The sequence below is a fragment of the Scyliorhinus torazame genome, chromosome 3, assembly GCF_047496885.1.
Source record: "Scyliorhinus torazame isolate Kashiwa2021f chromosome 3, sScyTor2.1, whole genome shotgun sequence".
Taxonomy (NCBI): domain Eukaryota; kingdom Metazoa; phylum Chordata; class Chondrichthyes; order Carcharhiniformes; family Scyliorhinidae; genus Scyliorhinus; species Scyliorhinus torazame.
In genome coordinates, this window is record NC_092709.1 from 144,482,824 (window position 1) to 144,502,107 (window position 19,284).

Sequence of the window (19,284 nt, forward strand, 5' to 3'; positions counted from 1 at the left end):
ATTAAGTTTATTTTAAACTCAGAGCAGCACGGTGGTGCAGTGGTTAGCACTGCTGCCTCACAGCGCCAAGGCCCCAGGTTCGAATCCCGGCTCTGGGTCACTGTCCGTGTGGGGTTTTGCACATTCTCCCCGTGTTTGCGTGGATTTCACCCCCACAACCCAAAGATGTGCAGGGTAGGTGGATTGACCAGGCTAAATTGCCCCTTAATTGGAAAAAATGAATTGGGCACTCTAAATTTTTTTTAAAGGGGAAAAAAAGTTTATTTTAAACTCTACTGCCCTTATTCTAGCTGCACCATCTCGCTCACCCATTAGCCCTGTACTCACTGAACTACATCGGCACCCAGTTTTCATTTTTAAATTCTTATCTTCCTATTCAAGTCCGTATATAGGGTGCAATTCTCCCATGTTCAGCCAAAGTGCTCCCGCCAATGAAGAATTGGGACCAATTTCCTCTGGCGTGGGAGCAAAGCTGACGTACCATTCAATGGCACAGAGAATTTTTTTAAAAAGAGGATCAGGGTTTTCACTGGACCGGAGTGAAACTGGGCTTAATCTCACTGGCAGGTCCCGCCCCTCAGATTTGGCACCCCGATGTCAGAATACTTTTGCAGCCCCCCTGGATCGCTGTCAAGTCCCCCCCACCACCCCGCTCAATCACTGGCAAGGTCCACCCCCGATCACTGGCAAGGCCCCAATCGTTGGCAAGGGCCTTCTCCCGCCAACATTTTCTCTCTCCACGTCACCCCCCCTTAACCCCCCCCCTCAGCTGCCCCCTCAGTCCACCCTCTTTCAGCAACCCTCTTAGTCCCCCCTTCAGCACCCCCTTCAGGCCTCTTGGCAGTGCCAACCTAGAAAGAACAGGTGTGTGGGCACCACTTAGACACAGTACCTGCTCCTTCTGGAAGCTGTTCAGAACAAAGAGACAGTGGGCGGGATTCTCCACTCCCGCGCCGAAGTGGCCGCGCCGTCGTGAACGCCGTCGAGGTTCACGACGGCGCAAAACGGCCCCGGTCCCGACCGATTCAGGCCCTGACAATGGGCCAGGACCGGGGCCGCGTCATCTACACGCGCCAGGCCTTGTCGCCCGGGTAAAAGCGGCGCTGCATAGATGACGCGGCCGGCGCCGCATAACGGCCGTCATCCGCGCATGCGTGGTTGCCGTCCTCTCTAAGTCCGCCCCGCAAGAATATTGCGGACGGATCCTGCGGGGCCGCAGAAGGAAGGATGTCCTCCCCACATCTAAGGTACCCCTCGGTGTAGGATCCCCTCTCGCCCCCCCGCAGGCCGCCCCCCCGGCGTTCACGCACCGCTCACGACTGCAGCGACCAGGTGTGGACGGCGCCGGGGGGAACCCGCCGTTTTGGCCTGGCCGCTCGGCCCATCCGAGCCTCAGAATAGCGGGGGTGCCGGAGAATCGCCATTTTCGGTGTCTCCGGCGATTCTCTGGCCTGCGGCCCGCGAAAACCGCCGCTTGGGAGAATCGCGGGAGGGCGTCGGACCGGCGTCCTGGGAAATTTTGGCGGCCCAGGTGATTCTCCTAACTGGCGTGGGAGTGGGGAATCGCACCCAGTCTCTTTTTGAAAACTGCAGTTAGAAAGAACAGCTGCTCAAAAGAGGAAGTATTTCAGAGTTAATGAAACCCTGTAAAGCTATATAAATAAACAATGGTAACGCTGCCTTTGACATTACCAGGACTTGTCAATCACGAGTCTTGCAAAAGGCAAGGGACCATGAAATTTAATGTAAGTAATTCAGATCAAAGCTTTTAGGCTTCTAAGCATGCACTCAGGCTTGAAAAAGTTACGGGCAACAAAATTCACTGTAATAAAATAAATTCAAGAGTTTCCACCACAGTAAAGGGAAGACTTTTACCTTCATCTCACAAATCTTTGATCCTGACTTGCTGAGAGAGAGTTTAAAGTGCTTAGGGCTACAGAGAGAAGATTTTCACTTTCTTCTCAAAGATCTTTAACATGAAATCCTGAAAGATCTTTTAAAGGTTTTTAAAAAAATATATATATTTATTGAAGTTTTTTAACACAATTTTTCACACTTACAAACAAACCCCCCTCCCTCGTAACAAAATAGAAAGGTAACGCACATAGCAAGATATAAACATGGTAAAACGATATGTTACAGAGCTTTGTACACTGAATTTCTCCCATCCATGCCAGTTTTCCAGATCTTTCATGTGTTCTCTTGCTCAAATACCCCCCAGACAGACCCCCCCTTCCCCTTCCCCCTCCCGAGACACCCCCCCCCCCCGGGTTGCTGCTGCTGCTGCTGACCGACCTTCATCTAATGCTCCGCGAGATAGTCTAGGAACAGTTGCCACCGCCTGTAGAACCCCTGCGCAGACCCTCTCAAGGCAAACTTTATCCTCTCCAGCCTAATGAACCCAGCCATGTCATTTATCCAGGCCTCCACGCTGGGGGGCTTCGCCTCCTTCCACATTAGCAAGATCCTTTGCCGGGCTACTAGGGACGCAAAGGCCAGAATGCCGGCCTCTTTCGCCTCCTGCACTCCCGGCTCATCTACTGCTCCAAATATTGCTAGCCCCCCAGCTTGGCTTGACCCGGGCTTTCACCACCTTAGATATTGTTTCCGCCACTCCCCTCCAGAGCCCCTCCAGTGCCGGGCATGACCAATACATATGGACATGGTTTGCCGGACTTCGTGAGCACCTCCCACATCTGTCCTCCACCCCAAAGAAACTACTCAGCCTCGCCCCCGTCATGTGCGCTCTGTGAACCACCTTAAATTGTATCAGGCTAAGCCTGGCACACGAGGAGGAAGAATTAGCCCTCCCTAGGGCATTAGCCTATAGCCCCTCCTCAATCTCCTCCCCCACCTCCTCCTCCCATTTACCCTTCAGCTCCTCTACCAACGCCTCCCTCTCTTCTTTCATCTCCTGGTATATTGCCAACACCTTGCCCTCTCCCACCCATACACCCAAGGTCACCCTGTCTTGAATTTCCTGTGCCGGGAGCAACGGGAATTCCCTCACCTGCCGCCTCACAAAAAACCCTCACCTGCATGTATCTGAAAGCATTTCCCGGGGGTATCCCAAACTTCTCCTCCAGTGCCCCTAGGCTCGCAAACGTCCCGTTAATGAACAGGTCCCCCATTCTTCTAATCCCCGCCCGATGCCAGCTCTGAAACCCCCCGTCCATCCTCCCCGGGAAAAAACGGTGGTTACCCCTGATCGGGAACCACACCGAGGCTCCCATTGCGCCCCTATGTCGTCTCCACTGGCCCCAGATCTTTAGCGTTGCCGCCACCACCGGGCCCGTGGTGTACCTTGACGGCGAGAGCGGCAGCGGTGCCGTCACCAGTGGCCCCAGACTCGTTCCTTTGCAGGACGCCATCTCCAACCTCTTCCATGCCGCCCCCTCTCCCTCCATCACCCACTTACGGATCATCGCCACATTTGCTGCCCAGTAGTAGCTCCCCAAATTCGGTAGCGCCAACCCTCCTCGGTCCCTACTGCGCTCCAAAAACCCTCTCCTTACCCTCGGGATCTTCTTCGCCCACACAAACCCCATAATGCTCCTGCCTACCCTCTTAAAAAAGGCCTTGGTGATCACGATGGGAAGGCACTGAAACACAAAGAGAAACCTTGGAAGGACCACCATTTTGACCGACTGCACTCTACCCGCTAGCGAGAGCGGTAACATGTCCCATCTTTTGAAGTCCTCCTCCATCTGCTCCAACAGTCTCGTCAGATTCAGTTTATGTAGGGCCCCCCAACTCCTGGCTATCTGGAACCCCAGGTACCGAAAACTCCCCTCAGCCCTCCTCAGCGGTAGATCGCCTATCCCCCTTTCTTGGCCCCCTGCCTGTACTACAAAAAGCTCATTCTTCCCTACATTAAGCTTATAGCCCGAAAAATCCTCAAACTCCCTTAGAGTCTGCATGACCTCCACCATCCCCTCCACTGGATCCACCACATACAACAACAGGTCATCTGCATAAAGCGACACTCGATGCTCCTCTCCCCCTCGGACCACCCCCCTCCATTTCCTAGACTCCCTTAATGATATGGCCAAGGGTTCAATTGCTAATGCAAACAACAGGGGGGACAGGGGGCACCCCTGTTTCGTCCCACGGTACAGACGAAAATACTCCGACCTCCGCCGATTCATAACCACACTCGCCACCGGGGCTCTGTAAAGGAGCTTAACCCAGCTAATAAACCCTCCCCCGAACCCAACCCTACGCAGCACTTCCCAAAGGTACTCCCACTCTACTCGGTCAAAGGCCTTCTCCGCATCCATAGCTGCCACTATCTCCGCCTCTCCCTCCACTGATGGCATCATCATCACTTTTAAGAGCCGCCGCACATTGGTGTTTAGTTGCCTGCCCTTTACAAATCCCGTCTGGTCCTCGTGAATAACCCCCGGGACACAGTCCTCGATCCTCGTAGCCAGCACTTTTGCCAGCAACTTAGCATCCACGTTGAGGAGCGAGATCGGCCTGTACGACCCACATTGCAGTGGGTCCTTGTCCCGCTTTAGAATCAAAGAAATCGTCGCCTCCGACATTGTCGGGGGCAGGGTCCCTCCCTCCTTTGCCTCATTAAAGGTCCTCAGTAGCAGCAGGGCCAACAGGTCTATGTACTTCCTGTCGAACTCCACCGGGAACCCGTCCGGTCCCGGGGCCTTCCCTGCCTGCATATTCCCCAGACCTTTGCTCAGCTCCTCCAACCCAATTGGTGCCCCCAAACCAGCCACCTCTTGATCTTCCACCCTCGGGAATCTCAGTTGGTCTAGGAATCGTCTCATCCCCTCTTCCCCCGCTGGGGGCTGGGATCTGTACAGCTCCTCATAGAAGGCCTTGAATGCCTCATTTATTTTCGTCGCACTCCGCACCGTAGCTCCCCTTCCATCCTTAACTCCACCTATTTCCCTCGCTGCCATCCTCTTACGGAGCTGGTGTGCCAGCATCCAACTCGTCTTCTCCCCATACTCGTAGGTCGCCCCCTGCGCCTTCCTCCACTGAGCCTCTGCCTTCCCTGTGGTCAACAGGTCAAAATCCTCGCCTTTTAGAAGGCCCTAGAGACGTCGCCTTTCCCTAAGTAATCCCTCCTCAGGGGCCTCTGCATATCTCCTGTCCGCTCTTAAGATCTCCCCCACTAGCCTCTCCCTTTCCATGCCCTCTATCTTCTCCCTATGAGCCCTGATGGAGATTAGCTCTCCCCTGATCACCGCCTTCAGCGCCTCCAATACCACCCCACACGCACCTCTCCGTTGTCGTTGACCTCTAAGTACCTTGCGATACAACCCCTCACCCTCCCACACACCACTTCATCTGCCAGCAGTCCCACATCCAACCGCCACAGCGGGCGTTGGTCCCTCTCCTCTCCCAACACCAGTTCCACCCAGTGCGGGGCGTGATCTGAAATGGCTGTGGCCGAATACTCCGTTCCCTCCTCTTTCGGGATCAGCGCCCTGCCCAGAACAAAAAAATCTATCCGGGAGTAGGCTTTGTGCACGTGGGAGAAAAAAGAAAATTCCCTGGCCTGCGGCCTTGCAAACCTCCATGGGTCCACTCCCCCCATCTGATCCATAAACCCCCTAAGCACCTTGGCCGCCGCCGGCCTCTTTCCGGTCCTAGATCTGGAGCGATCCAGTGCTGGGTCCAACACCGTATTAAAATCCCCACCCATTATCAAGCTTCCTACCTCCAGGTCCGGAATGCGCCCCAACATGCGCTTCATGAATCCGGCATCATCCCAGTTCGGGGCGTATACATTTACCAACACCACCCACGTCCCCTGCAACTTACCGCTCACCATCACGTATCGGCCTCCGTTGTCCACTACGATATTCTTGCCCTCAAACGACACCCGCTTTCCCACCAATATTGCCACCCCTCTGTTCTTGGCGTCCAGCCCCGAGTGGAATACCTGTCCTACCCACCCCTTTCTTAACCTGACCTGATCCGCCACCTTCAAATGTGTCTCCTGGAGCATGACCACGTCTGCCTTCAGTCCCTTTAAGTGCGCGAACACTCGGGCCCTCTTTACCGGCCCATTCAGGCCCCTCACATTCCACGTTATCAGCCGGATTGGGGGGCCTCCCCCCCCCCCCACCCGCCGACTAGCCATCTCCTTTTCTAGACCAGTCCCGTGCCCGCGCCGCCCTCACCTTCCAGTCCCCGAGACGGGAGACCCCCGCCCCGACCATCTCTTCTGTGTCCCATTCCCCTTCGGCCAGTGCAGCAGCAACCCTTCCCCCCCCCCCCCCCCCCCCCCCCCCCTCCCCGCTGGACCCGTGTCTAGCTTTTTTGCTCCACCCATAACACTCCCGTAAGTCAGCTGACACCTGCTGACCCCGGCTTCCCCCGCCGTCCCATTGACCCCCCCGTGTGGGAATCTCCCAATCAGTGTGCGTTCCTCCATTCCCCCTCCCGCCTTTCTTCCCTGGCGCGGGAAAAAAAAACCGCGCTTTCCTAAGCTTACCCCGCCCCCTCTGGCGCAGCTCCTGTCGCGGCCTTGTCTCTTTTCCCCCATCGCCATCCCCCTCTCTCCCCCAGCCCGTGTAACATTTCCTGCGCATGATTAACATCCTATATACAACAACCATCAAACATCAAACATCCTCCCCGACCCCACAAACCTTCAGTTTGAGTCCAACTTTTCGGTTTGAATAAAGGTCCACGCCTCGATATTTTAAAGGTTTAATGGCTACAGATAGAAAGACTAGCCAAACGACCTTCATCCCGGGAAACACTCCTGACCTGAGCCCCTCCAGCCCAAGCCCCCCTGACCCCCAATTCCCCTGCAGGATATCCCTCAGCACCCTGCAGGCAAGTGTAGAGAGAGTACTCACCCCCTCAGAATGCAAGCCACCATGTCCACAGTTGTCAGGACTTGCACCAATTCGCACCAGCGGGACCTCTGGAAGGAGGTGCTGGAGCTTCCCAGTGAATCGGGGTTCCTGCCTGATAATGAAAAGGAAATCAGCTTTAATGAGGAGTTTGCATGTTCCCGCAGGTTTGGGTGAGAACCTTGTCGGAGCCGGTGGGAACCTCATCGGGGCCAGAGAGGCAGATCAGGAGAGTCGGAACAGGCATCAATCCCATTTTTGGCCTCATGCCCAATTCACTGGCCCATTGCGATTCTCGCCACTGGCTAACAGACCCATAGAATCACCCCCATGGTCTCACCCTTCCCTCTCACCCTTCCCTATCTATGTTCTCTCCACCAGTCCTCTACAATCCTCCATGTACGCATTCTACCAACTAAATGCTCACATCACAAGATTGAATACATTTTTAAAAGATCTCCGCAGATTACGTAGCATCGGAGGAAAATGTGCCACCATTTTGAATGAGAATCTTTCTTCAAATTTGTATTTTGAAGAATTACATGCACCCAAAACATTAACTTCTCTGTTCTCTCCATTGGAAGTTTGTGATACATTTATATTTTATGCTTTCTCTCATTGCTTCTAGGTCTCTGTGGCACATTCTGTACATTATGCCTAGGCTGTCAAATTGCAGGGAGCATGAACGAGTGTTGTCTTTGTGGTACTTCCATGGCTATGAGAACTCTCGTCAGAACAAAGTACAACATTTCTGTAAGTGAATCAGACTTTAAGAACTTGCAAAAAGATGAAGTAAAAAAGCCATTTGTTCCACCTGGCCATTCTCACTCCCTGCAGGAATGTCCTGCATAAATATTCCTTGGATCCCAAAAGTGAGGAAGCAGAATGGCAGAATTTTTATTTATCACATCTTCATTTTTAAATCTCCTTACTATTGTCGGTCTCCACTCAGCCTCAGATTATCTGTTGCTACAATTCCAATACTCTCCCCGCCAGCCTCTCATCTTCCACCCTCAATAAACTTATTATTAAATTCTCCACATTTTCATCATTTTCATCAAACAACAAAAGAAAAACAAACAAAGCAACAATCCCCAAAAACAGCGACGTCAATATACAGTCTGGCACATCAACTGGGACATTCCAAAAAAATAAATTAACAACAAAACATAGAAAAATAACCCCCCCCCCCCCCCCCCCCCCCCACCACCCCACCCCACCCCACCTCTCCCACTCCCCCAGTGTTCAATGGCAACAAGTCCCCGAAAGTGCATAATAAACTATTCCTATGAATTGTAGAACCCCCTCCTTTCCCCCCTTAGCTCAAATTTCACCTTCTCAAGGGTCTAGAATTCCAGTAAATCCTCCTGCCTCACCAAGGCATAGGGTGGAGAAGCTGACTGCCATCCCAACAGGACCCGCCTCCAGGCAATCAACGAGGCGAAGGCTAAAACATCTTCCCCTGCATCCGCCCGCAGCACGGGCCAGTCCTACACCCCGAAAATGGCCTCAAGGGACCCGGTTCGAAAGCCACATGTAGTACCCCAAGTTGATGCTAAAGATCTCCCTCCAGTACCTCTGCACCTTTGGGCAGGACCAATGTACATGGTTTGCGGGGCCCCTACCACCCCGCTCAAAGACATCCTCCACCCCCTCTAAGTGTTGGCTCATCCTCGCTTTCCTTTTTTTTTAAATTTAGAGAACCCAATTCATTTTTTCCAATTAAGGGGCAATTTAGCGTGGCCAATCCACCTAGCCTGCACATCTTTGGGTTGTGGGGACGAAACCCAAATGGGGGAAAATGTGCAAACTCCACACGGACCCAGAACCGGGATCAAACCTGGGATCAAGGTGCCGTGAGGCAGCAGGGCGAACCCACTGCGCACCATGCTGCCGACTCATCCTCGCTTTCCTGAGGTGTGCCCTATACATGACCTTCAGTTGAATCAGCCCCAACTTCGTGCATGAGGTTGAGCCGTTCACCCTTCGGAGCACCTCACACCACAGACCTTCCATAACCTCCCCAAACTATTCTTCCCACTTGGCCTTAATCCCTTCCATGGACACCCTGTCCTCCTTCAGAATCTTCCTGTAAATTGCCGACTCCACCCCCTTCTCCAATCTTCCTGCCAACGGTACCTCCTCCAACAATGAGGGAGCCGGCGCTATCGGGAAGCTCGGAAACTCCTTCCTTACAAAATCTCGGAGCTGCAGGTACCTAAACCCTTTCACTTGTGCCAGCCCCAACTTCTCCCCCAACTCGTCCAACCTTGCAAAACATTCCCCCCAGGAACAGGTCTTTTATTACCCCTCTCCTCCCATCTCCGAAACCTTCCCGGTTCAAACCTAAGATGCCCCCTAATTGACATCTCCCTTCACCCAGCCCTCAGCTTAAGGTGCTGCCTTAACTGCCTTCAAATCTTCAGCATTGCCACAACCACTGGACTCCCAGACTACGTTCCTGGCGCCAGTGGAAGCGGTGCCGTTTCCAGCACCCTTAACCCTGACCCCCTGCACATACCCTCATCCATCGTAACCCACCGGGACTCCCCCCCCCCCCCCCACCCTCCCCCCCTCCCTCCCCCTGCCCCCCAGACCCAATTCTGCACCTTCACCGCATTTGCCACCAATAGTTATATAATAGATTTGGGAGGGCCAGTCCCAGCGCCTGCCACCCTCTCTGCAGGACCTTCTTCCTGACCCTGACTACCTTCTCCACCCAGATGAATGAGGTGACCAATTTGTCCACTTCTTTAAAACATAACTTGGGTCAAAAGACCGGCAGGTACTGAAATAAAAACAAAAATCACAGCAGCATATTCATTTTAATCACCTGCACCCGGCCTGCCAATGACAGAGGGTGATTGTCCCACCTTGCCAAGTCAGCCTTTACCCTCTCCAGAAGCTAATGAAATTGTACCTACGAAGCCCCCCAGTCCCGCGTCACCTGCACCCCCAAATTCCTGAAGTATGTTGCCGCCCTGCGAAATGGCAGCCTCCCCACTCCTGCCCCCACTCATGGCTCGGACAACATAAAATACTCACTCTTCTCTAAATTCAGCTTATCTCCTGAAAACGACCCGAACCTTTGGAGAAGTCCTATTATGTTCCCCACCGACCTACGCGGCTCCGAGATATACAGCAATAAATCGTCCGTGTACAAGGACACCCTCGCACTATCCCTTTCCACAGTCCCGAACTCCTTAAGGTAATGACCAATAGCTCTATCGCTAATGCAAAAAGCAGGGGGGACATAAGACACCCCTGCCTGTTACCCCAGTGCAGAGCAAAGTACCCAAGCTCAAATTGTTTGTGCAGACGCTCGCCATTGGTTCCTGATATAATAGCTGTACCCACGCCGTAAACCTAGACCCAATCCCAAATCACTCCAGGAACGAACGTCATAAAGTACCCCCACTCCACCCGATCGAGCAACTTTTCCACATCTAGCGCCACCACCCCCTCCGTCTCCTTTCCCTTGGCTGGTGTCATGATCACGTTTAATAACCTTCTGACATTCGGGAACAGCTGCCTTCCTTTCACAAACCCTGTCTGGTCTTCCCCTATCACCTTTGGGAGGCACCCTTCCAGGCCAACCACCAGCACCTTCGCCAATATCTTGGCATCTACATTCAATAAGGCTATGGGCCTAGATGACCCACACTCCTTGGGGTCCTTGTCCTTCTTTAATAACAGGGAGTTTGAAGCCTGTCCCAAAGTTTGTGGTAGTACCACCCCTCCCTATCGCCTCCTCAAATCCCCACCATCAGCCAACTTGTCTTTGAACTTCTTATAATACTCCACCAGGAACCCATCCGGCCCATCGGCCTTCCCCGATTGCATTTTCCCGATTGCCTCCTTTACTTCCTGTTCCTCCACCGGTCCCTCCAGCCTAGCCCTATCCCCCTCCTCCAACTTCGGATACTCCAACCCATCCAAGAGCTCCCTCATCCCTCGTTCCTCCCCCGGTGGCTCCGACATATATAAAACTCCTCAAAAACCTTATTAATCTGCTTCGGAGCCACCACCAATTTCCCCAACCTTTCCCGCACATTGACTATCCCTTTCGCCGCTGCCTCCCTCCAAGGTTGGCCAGCCAGCTTACAACCCGCCTTCTCCCCAGATTCATAAACCACTCCCCTCGTCCGCCTCAGTTGGCACACCGCCTTCCCTGTTGACAACAGGTCAAAACTAGCCTGGAGCTCCTGCCTCCTGTCCAGAAGGGCCGGATCTCCATCTCCCGCATACCTCCTGTCCACCTCCAACATCTCCTCTACCAACCTTTGACACTCCTCCCTCTCCTCTTTATCCAACTTGACCTTAAACAATATCACCTCACTACCGCCTTCAGGGTCTCCCACACCACCGCCTGCGATACTTCCCCAGTACAGTTAAATCCTACACATTGCTCAAACACCTTCTCAATCTTATCACAAAAGCTTGAATCCCCCAACAACCTCATCTCCATTCTCCACCCGGGCCTCCGGGCTACCCCTCTCTTCAGGACCACACCCACCCAATGCGGCGCATGGTCCGAGATCGCAATCACAGAATACTCCGATCCCCTAATTCCAGCCAATAATGTCTTCCCGACCACAAAATAGTCTGCCCCCCCCCCCAACCCCGGATTGGGCCAATGACTGCGGCTGTGACCTATCCATCCTTGCACCATATTCCAATCCCCGCCTACTATGAGCTTGTGTGTGTCCAAGTCCGGGATGGCCCCCAGCATCCTCTTCGCAAACCCTGCAGCATGCCAGATGGGGCCATATACACTCACCAGTGCCACCAATGTCCCTGTTACAATCGCATATCTACACCCCCCTCCCCCCACCCCCTCGTCCGTCACCAACTTCTCTATCTTAAACCTCACCCTCTTGCCCACAATACCGCTACCCCCGAGCCTTACTATTGAATACCGAATGGAATACCTAACTCACCCAGCCCTTCCTGAGCCTCACCTAGTCCTTCACCATCAGGTGGAAAATCATTGCATCGGTCATTAAGCTTTTTAGGTGCGCATGCACCCTCAATCTCTTCTCTGACCCACCCAAACCCTTCACATTCCACTTTTCTATTCTGACCGGGGGTCTCTCACCCTCCCCTCCAATCTGCCATCATCATAATTCCAGGCCTTGCCCACTGGGCCTGGCCTGCCCCAGCCCCATTATTGCCATCAAACCTCCCCCCCCCCCCCCCGTCGCAGAATTCTCCCATCCACTTCCTCACGAAAACACCTCTCCCAGTATCGATCCCATCACCCCACCTTTCACAACTCCCAGGACCGTTGAAACCTGTTCAATCATACTCCAATGACTGCAGCCGCTCCCCTCACCTCACTCCCGTTCACTAGCCAATTTAAGCTTGCTAGCATGGAGGCCCCTCCCCAGACCCTGCTCCTCTCTATTCCCTCCCCATGTCCAGTTCCTGAAGCAATACCCATCATCAACTTCAAATGGTAAAAACAAAAGAAATATTTACACGTTGGATGCAGAGGGAGCTCTTGGCTCTCACAGTCACCTTACTTCAGGTGCCCATCATTAGACAGCTAAACAAACCCAGTGCAGGGGTGGCATGGTGGCGCAGTGGTTAGCACCGCTGCCTACGGCGCTGAGGACCCGGGTTCGATCCTGGGTCACTGTCTATGTGGAGTTTGCACATTCTCCCCGTGTCTGTGTGGGTTCCACCCCCACAACCCACACATGTGAAGATTAGGTGGATTGGCCACGCTAAATTGGCCCTCAATTGGAAAAAAATTAATTGGGTACTCTAAATTTGTTCTTTTTTTAAAAAGAAGAATAAGTGTAGAGTAAATTTTAGAATAAATCTAAAAATCTCCCCTCTCCCTTCTTTCCTCTTCTTATGATGAAAATGGTAACATTTCACAAGGTTTATTTAACGGTAGTCTTTCGGTGATGCAACTTAAAATTAATTGCTCAAGGAACATCCCACAAGAGCAAGCTGCATTCATGGATGGGAAAAGTCACCCACCCATTGGGGAAGTCTGCAAGATCAATGCAGAGACCACCAAATGTAATTTTTAACAGAACAAAGTGGTAGTGCTGATGACAGTTGGTTATCTTCTAATCTTAAAAAACTACTATATCAGAGAAATCTGAAGCATCTTGGGTCAGCTATCTCTCCAAGCCCAGGCATGGGATTTCATCTATCATCAGATACCACAAATCTTTCATCGCTTTTAACACACTAATCAGATATATTAGCATTTCACACGATACCTGCATGATACCTAATGTATTTGCCTATATAATAGGCAGGGCATTGCAAAAGCATTCATTATGTGAAGAATGTTGAATGCTTTGTGGTAACTAGGTGCTACATCAATGTAGATAAGAATTATTGTATTATAATGGAAATGTGAACATTCAATTTTAGGTATTGGCAGAAAATGAGATTACCACCTCAACTTCCTCTCAGACCACAGCATAACATTGAAGCTTACAGACCAGACCAACCAAAATATGTCAACACATTCCTCCCATCTCCAGCACCCAAGCTACAGAAAAAGAATTGGATTAACAACAAAATATAGAGGGACTGCAGAAACATATGACAATAAATAAAAGTAGTAATGCATACTCAGGGAATGAGGATGTTGGTATTTATCTAATGTACCTTTTTTTTAACCTGTTTGTACTTGCTTTACAGGGATCCCTTTGCAATGATTACTGGGCATCATTTTTTTGCCTCCCGTGCTCTCTCTGCCAAATTAAAAGAGAAATAAATCATCAAAACTAACGTGATTCTAGGTTTTCTGGGCGCATCACAGCTCTTTTGGTGAGTAGAGGAAACCAGTTGGAGACATTTTTCTCTCAGAATAATTGAAGGTAGCATCAGCTTGACTCAGTTGGCAATACTCTTGTCTTGAAACAAAACCTTGAAAAAGCTCCAGCTCAGGATGTACAAAAAACATTGGGCTGGATTCTCCGTTTCTGCAGCTAAGTGCTGACTCCAACGGAGGATCCGTGGGGTTCCACAATGGAAAAATCGGCAGCACACCCGCACCGATTCCGCTACCGGTGAGGGGCTAGCACCGGCGCCGCGTGAAACACCCACGGAACACGTGACAAACGGTGGGAGAATCGCCGGGTCCATGCTGGATAAGCACAGGGCTGACAAGCTGCGGCCACGTGTACACTACACACACACCGATCGCACCTGAAAATATGGCGCCGGTTGTCCTGGACCGAGTACCATCCACCCTGACCCCACCTCCCGGCCACCCCCCTACTACTCCCCCCAGCTCTGGCAGAACCCCCCTGGCCAGCGGCACGAATGTCAGCAATGTATGGCAGAGCTGGACACTGTCCATACGCCCTCACTCTCTCTCCATGGGCACCATGCCAGGCTCACCACTATTGAGACCACACGTGGCCCGTGCCATTGGGAACTCGGCCCATTGGAGGCGGAGCATCATGGGTGGGCCCGATAATGAGATGCGAATGTGGTTGCAAATATGCATGGTGTGCGTTGCAATGCCGCCAATTTGGAGGAGGCGGAACATCGCAATTCAGCGGCAAACCGGAACCTGTCGCGTTTTTGGCGTCGGGAGCTATTCTCTGCCTGATCACCGTTCCCCATTTCGGCGACGGGCAACAAAGAATCCCGGCCATTGAGTCTGACATTAGATTAATGTCTCAGATCAGGCAATAAATGGAACTTCTATTTGCTTGATCAGTAGAGTGTTATAAATCCGACAGTGTTATTCAGAAAAGAGTGGGAAGTTCTCCCAGTATCCTGGAGAACTTTCCTCTTTTCCTACCAATCCCAGAAAAACAGATTGAATGGTCACTTATCTCATTGTTTTTTGTGGCACTTTGTGGCGCACATAAATCTGCTGTGTTGACTTCAGTAAAAATCATCTCTGCACTGCATATATTCACCATATCTGAAGTGATCTGAGACCTAAACAGATGTGATAAAACTATAAATACATACAATGGTTTCCATGTGTTTCGATGCTGCAGAATACAATTTATATGAATTTTCCATTTTCAAATAAGGCCTTAAGAGACAGGAGCAGAAGGCAGCAAGAGAGGGGAACCTAATGAAATGAAATGAAAATCGCTTATTGTCACAAGGGAATATGTTGTGGTTGTTGGAATTCAGCACTGGGACATCGCCGCAGGCGTTCCTAAGGATTGTGTCCCAGGTCCAGCTATCTTCAGCTTCTTCATTAATGACTTTCCCACATAAGGTCAAAAGTGGGGATGTAGGGGCAGCAAGGAGGCACAGTGGTTAGCATTGCCGCCTCATGGCGGCGAGGTCCCAGGTTCAATGCCGGCTCTGGGTCACTGTCCGTGTGGAGTTTGCACATTCTCCCCGTGTTTGCGTGGGGTTCACCCCCACAACCCAAAGATGTGCAAAGTAGATGGATTGGCCATGCCAAATTGCCCCTTAATTGGAAAAAAATGAATTGGGTACTTAAATGTATTTTTTAAAAGTGGGGATATTCACTGATGAGTTCACAATACTCAGTGCCATTTGTGACTCCTCAGATACTAAAGCAGTCCATGTTCATTTGCACCAAGAGCTGGACAACATCCCGACTTTCGCTGATTAGTGACAAGTAACATTCGCACCACTTGAGTGTCAGGCAATGACCATCTCCATCAAGTAGGAATATAACCATCCCCACTTGACATACAATGGCATTGCCATCACTGAACTAGTCCAGCCAAATAAACATTGTGGCTACAAGAGCAGGTCAGATGCTGAGCAACTCACCTCTTGACCTCCCAAAGCCTTTCCATCATCTGGAAGGCACTAGTCAGTGGCGTGATGGAATGCTTTCCATTTGCCTGGATGTGTGTAGCTCCAACAATACTCAAGATGCTCCTGTTAGGATCATGTGAGAACTGGTGCAAGGAATCTCCCCTTTCTCCCCACACCTCAGTTGGCCATAACAGGAGATTTGTTTTGAAATCTTTAAGGATAAATGCACCAATTCAATGTACTTAACTGGTTAAGCGCTGATTGCAAAGAACGTAGTCAGACAGGCTTTCTTGAGCATAGTATGAAAGGGGTTTGTTTTTATTGTGCTAAAAATCTACCCAGGTAAAGATATTAAAAATATTTTAAAAGGTCAATACGAGACCCAAATGTTGCATCATGCACATAAGCATGAAATAATTCACGTTACAAAGCAGAGGAGGCCAAATTAAGTTTCAATGAAATGAAATGAAATGAAATGAAAATCGCTTATTGTCACAAGTAGGCTTCAAATGAAGTTACTGTGAAAAGCCCCTAGTCGCCACATTCCGGCACCTGTTCGGGGAGGCTGTTACGGGATGCTAAACAGCAAAGATAGAAAGAGTTCACCGCTCATGTTGACTCAGGCAATTTGTTAGGTTGTAGTCCTTGGATTTTTATCCTGGATATGCTGCTTTGGAATTTCCCTGTCTGATGTCCACAGACAGATGTAAACAGGTAGGGTTTACTTTAGTTGAAAGGGAGAGAGAAAGGCAAGCGGCCTTATTGCTGTTTCTGGTTGTTCCATTTCCAGACTGCCCTTGGTAATCAGGGTTTTGTAATGAAATATATTTAAAACCAGTGCCCCCGATCACATAACGTCTCTCTCGATAATGTTTGAATGTTCCACAGAAGGTCATTGATAAGTTTAAGTCTGGACAGATCTTGGTTATTGCATTATAACCCAAGTGATTAGTTTTTAATGTCCAAGCCATCACTTCCGATTGATTCATTCTTCCATGTAATGGAGAAGGAAGAACATATCAACACCTCCAAGGTGGCCATTGTCTCTGTCGGCTCTCTACCACCCAGCCTGATGGAATGGAATGTCGCTATTATCGTGATGCATTTTGAGTTTCAGTTCATCTTTGAAGTAATCCTTGGCATTAGCTGGTGTGAAATTTCACAGAAGGATTTCCTGGACATGTCTTAGTTGTATTCTACATTGGGAATTTCGAGAAACTTGGCCAACTTGTTGTTGATACATGTCAGGTGACCTCTGGCAGTTGTCTTTGTTTTAACACTTGAAACTGCCCTTTTTTAAAAGTTTCACATGTGAGTCCAGCAGATGCAATCGAAATTTAATATTTGACATCAAGGCACCTCTGTAACATTCAACACCATCCAGGACAAAGCAGTCTGCTTAGTCCACCCATCACCTTAAACATTTACCCCCTCCACCACTGACACACGGCGACAGACGTTTGTACCATCTCTACAAGATGTCCTTCAGTAATTCACCAGGGGTCCTTCAACAGCACCGTGCAAACCTGTGACCTCTATCACCTAGATGGACAAGAGCAGTCCCACACCACCCTAACGTGGAACTATATCGCAGTTCCTTCACTGTTGCTGGGTCAAAATCCTGAAATTCCCTACCTAACACCACTATGTACTGCAGCAGTTCAAGTAGACAGCTCACCACCAGCTCTCAAGGGCAATTAGGTGTGGGCAATAAATGTTGTCCTAGCCAGCGACACGGGGAGAATGTGCAAACTCCACACGGACAGTGACCCAGGGTCGGGATCGAACCCGGGTCCTCAGTGCCATGAGGCAGCAGTGCTAACCACTGTGTCGCTGTGTCACCCCAGTCTGCTCACTCTTGCTGTTTAGTCTGATACACGAAGAATTGGAGACCGGGTAAGGTACCAGAGACTGCTAGTGCCTAAGGAAGCACGAAGGGGCAACAGAAGAATTGGAAGGGGAGAGGAATCTATCTCTATCAGTTTCAGAGGTGGAGTTGAGGTAGAGAATCATGATCGTGTTGAATGCCGGAGAAGGCTTAAAGAGCTAAATGGCCTATTCCTGCTTATATTTCTGACATTCCTAATGCCTGTGAATATTTATGGTATCGATATTTACTTTGATTAGTGTTCATTCTTTCTACCATTTTTTCCTTTCTTTACTGGCAGGTATAACCTTCATATGTCAAATTCTAGCTAATACAAAATTAAGATTGATGGACAGAACAACAGAAGCAAACATTCAAAAATCGCACCAGCGCCAGATTAAAATCTGACAACCAACAAGATATATGCAATTTGTTTTTCCTTTAAATTTTTGAAGGAATTACCCTGAGATCTGAAGTGATCCCAGAGTCACATAGCATGTCATAGCCAGCAAGGGAATTCTCAGCTTAGGTCAGTTATGCTCTGTAAATGTTCTAGCGATGTACATAACGGCTCTACTGATTTGCTGGCTGATTTACACTTTTGAGAAACTGAACACTTCCATCACCAGGCTGATCCAAATTGGGAAAAAGCCGGATATTCGTGAATGAACTCAGAATGGCCCAGTTCCGCTTTCTTCAAATTCTTCAAATTCAGAATTAATTTCTTCATGTCAGATTCCAAGTTTGCAATTTTCCAGAATTATTCCCCTAGGATTAATTTTCCAAGAACTATCCAAATCGGAAGCTACTTTAATAAGATTAAGAATTTTTTTTTTAAACTGTCCAAAGAAAAGTCACTGGCAGAACAACAATTTGAATGACCTGAACAATCACATTGACAGTATAAAAAAATGATGACTGATTTACTGCTGAATCTGCTCCAAGTTTTAATTCCTCCCTTCCCTGCCCACGCCCCTGCTTCCACCACTTCTGTGCTGGAGAATTCCTACCCTTAAATGTCATGTCGCAGCATAATGCTTCTCGTAAATCATGCTGCACAGAAGAGAAAGTGCCTACCTTATGTTACCCTTAAAATACACAAGAAAAAAGTAATAATAATAATATTCTTTATTAGTGTCACAAATTGGCTTACATTAACCCTGCAATGAAGTTAATGTGAAAACCTCCTAGTCGCCACATTCCGGCGCCTGTTCGGGTACGCAGAGGGAGCATTCAGAATGTCCAATTAACAGCACGTCTTTCGGGACTTGTGGAAGAAAATTGGAGCACCCGGAGGGAACCTGCGCAGCCAAAGGATGGACGTGCAGACCCCACACAGATAGTGACCCAAAGTATGGTTATTAGTTCTGGAATTGTTTTCCGCTAGATTGCAAAGATCAATGACCTCAGTGTACGTATTCTTGCATTCAAATAAAAGCATTACAAATTTAACGGTTTGTGTTTTACTATAAGAATAACTTCTAAATTATTGCGGTGATTTGTTTTCCCACAAAATAATCAAAGGAGCCTCAGGTACAGAATGATTGTTTATTGACCAACACATTGGAAGAGTACAACATCAGAGCTGACTCTGGAGCTGACTCTGCCAACGTAAAGAATCAGAAACATTTATTCAGAGTGTGATTACGTAGGCAAGAATATTGTTTACATTGGATCATGTCTATTATAAATTTTAAACATGTTACCTATGTGCAGAGTGAGTGTCATCTACTTTTATCTACCCTTCATCTTTTTATAGATCTCCCCTAAACTCCCTACTTGTTGCCAGATCCGATAGATGTGTCTGGTCCTTGGGTCGAATTAGAAAAACTTGTTTGATAACCTTTA

The 19,284-nt window shown here is 49.7% G+C and overlaps 1 protein-coding gene across 1 annotated transcript in view; it reads left to right on the plus strand.

Annotated features, from left to right (window-relative positions):
• LOC140408731 (placenta-specific gene 8 protein-like) overlaps positions 1-18,888 on the plus strand; it is a 33,873-nt gene extending 14,985 nt beyond the window's left edge. The window contains exons 3-5 of the mRNA XM_072496345.1: positions 7,462-7,586; positions 13,503-13,631; positions 17,738-18,888. Of these exons, the coding sequence (XP_072352446.1) occupies positions 7,462-7,586; positions 13,503-13,592 (215 nt within the window). The 3' untranslated portion in view covers positions 13,593-13,631; positions 17,738-18,888. The remainder of the gene's footprint in view (positions 1-7,461; positions 7,587-13,502; positions 13,632-17,737) is intronic.
• Positions 18,889-19,284: the final 396 nt, after the last annotated feature.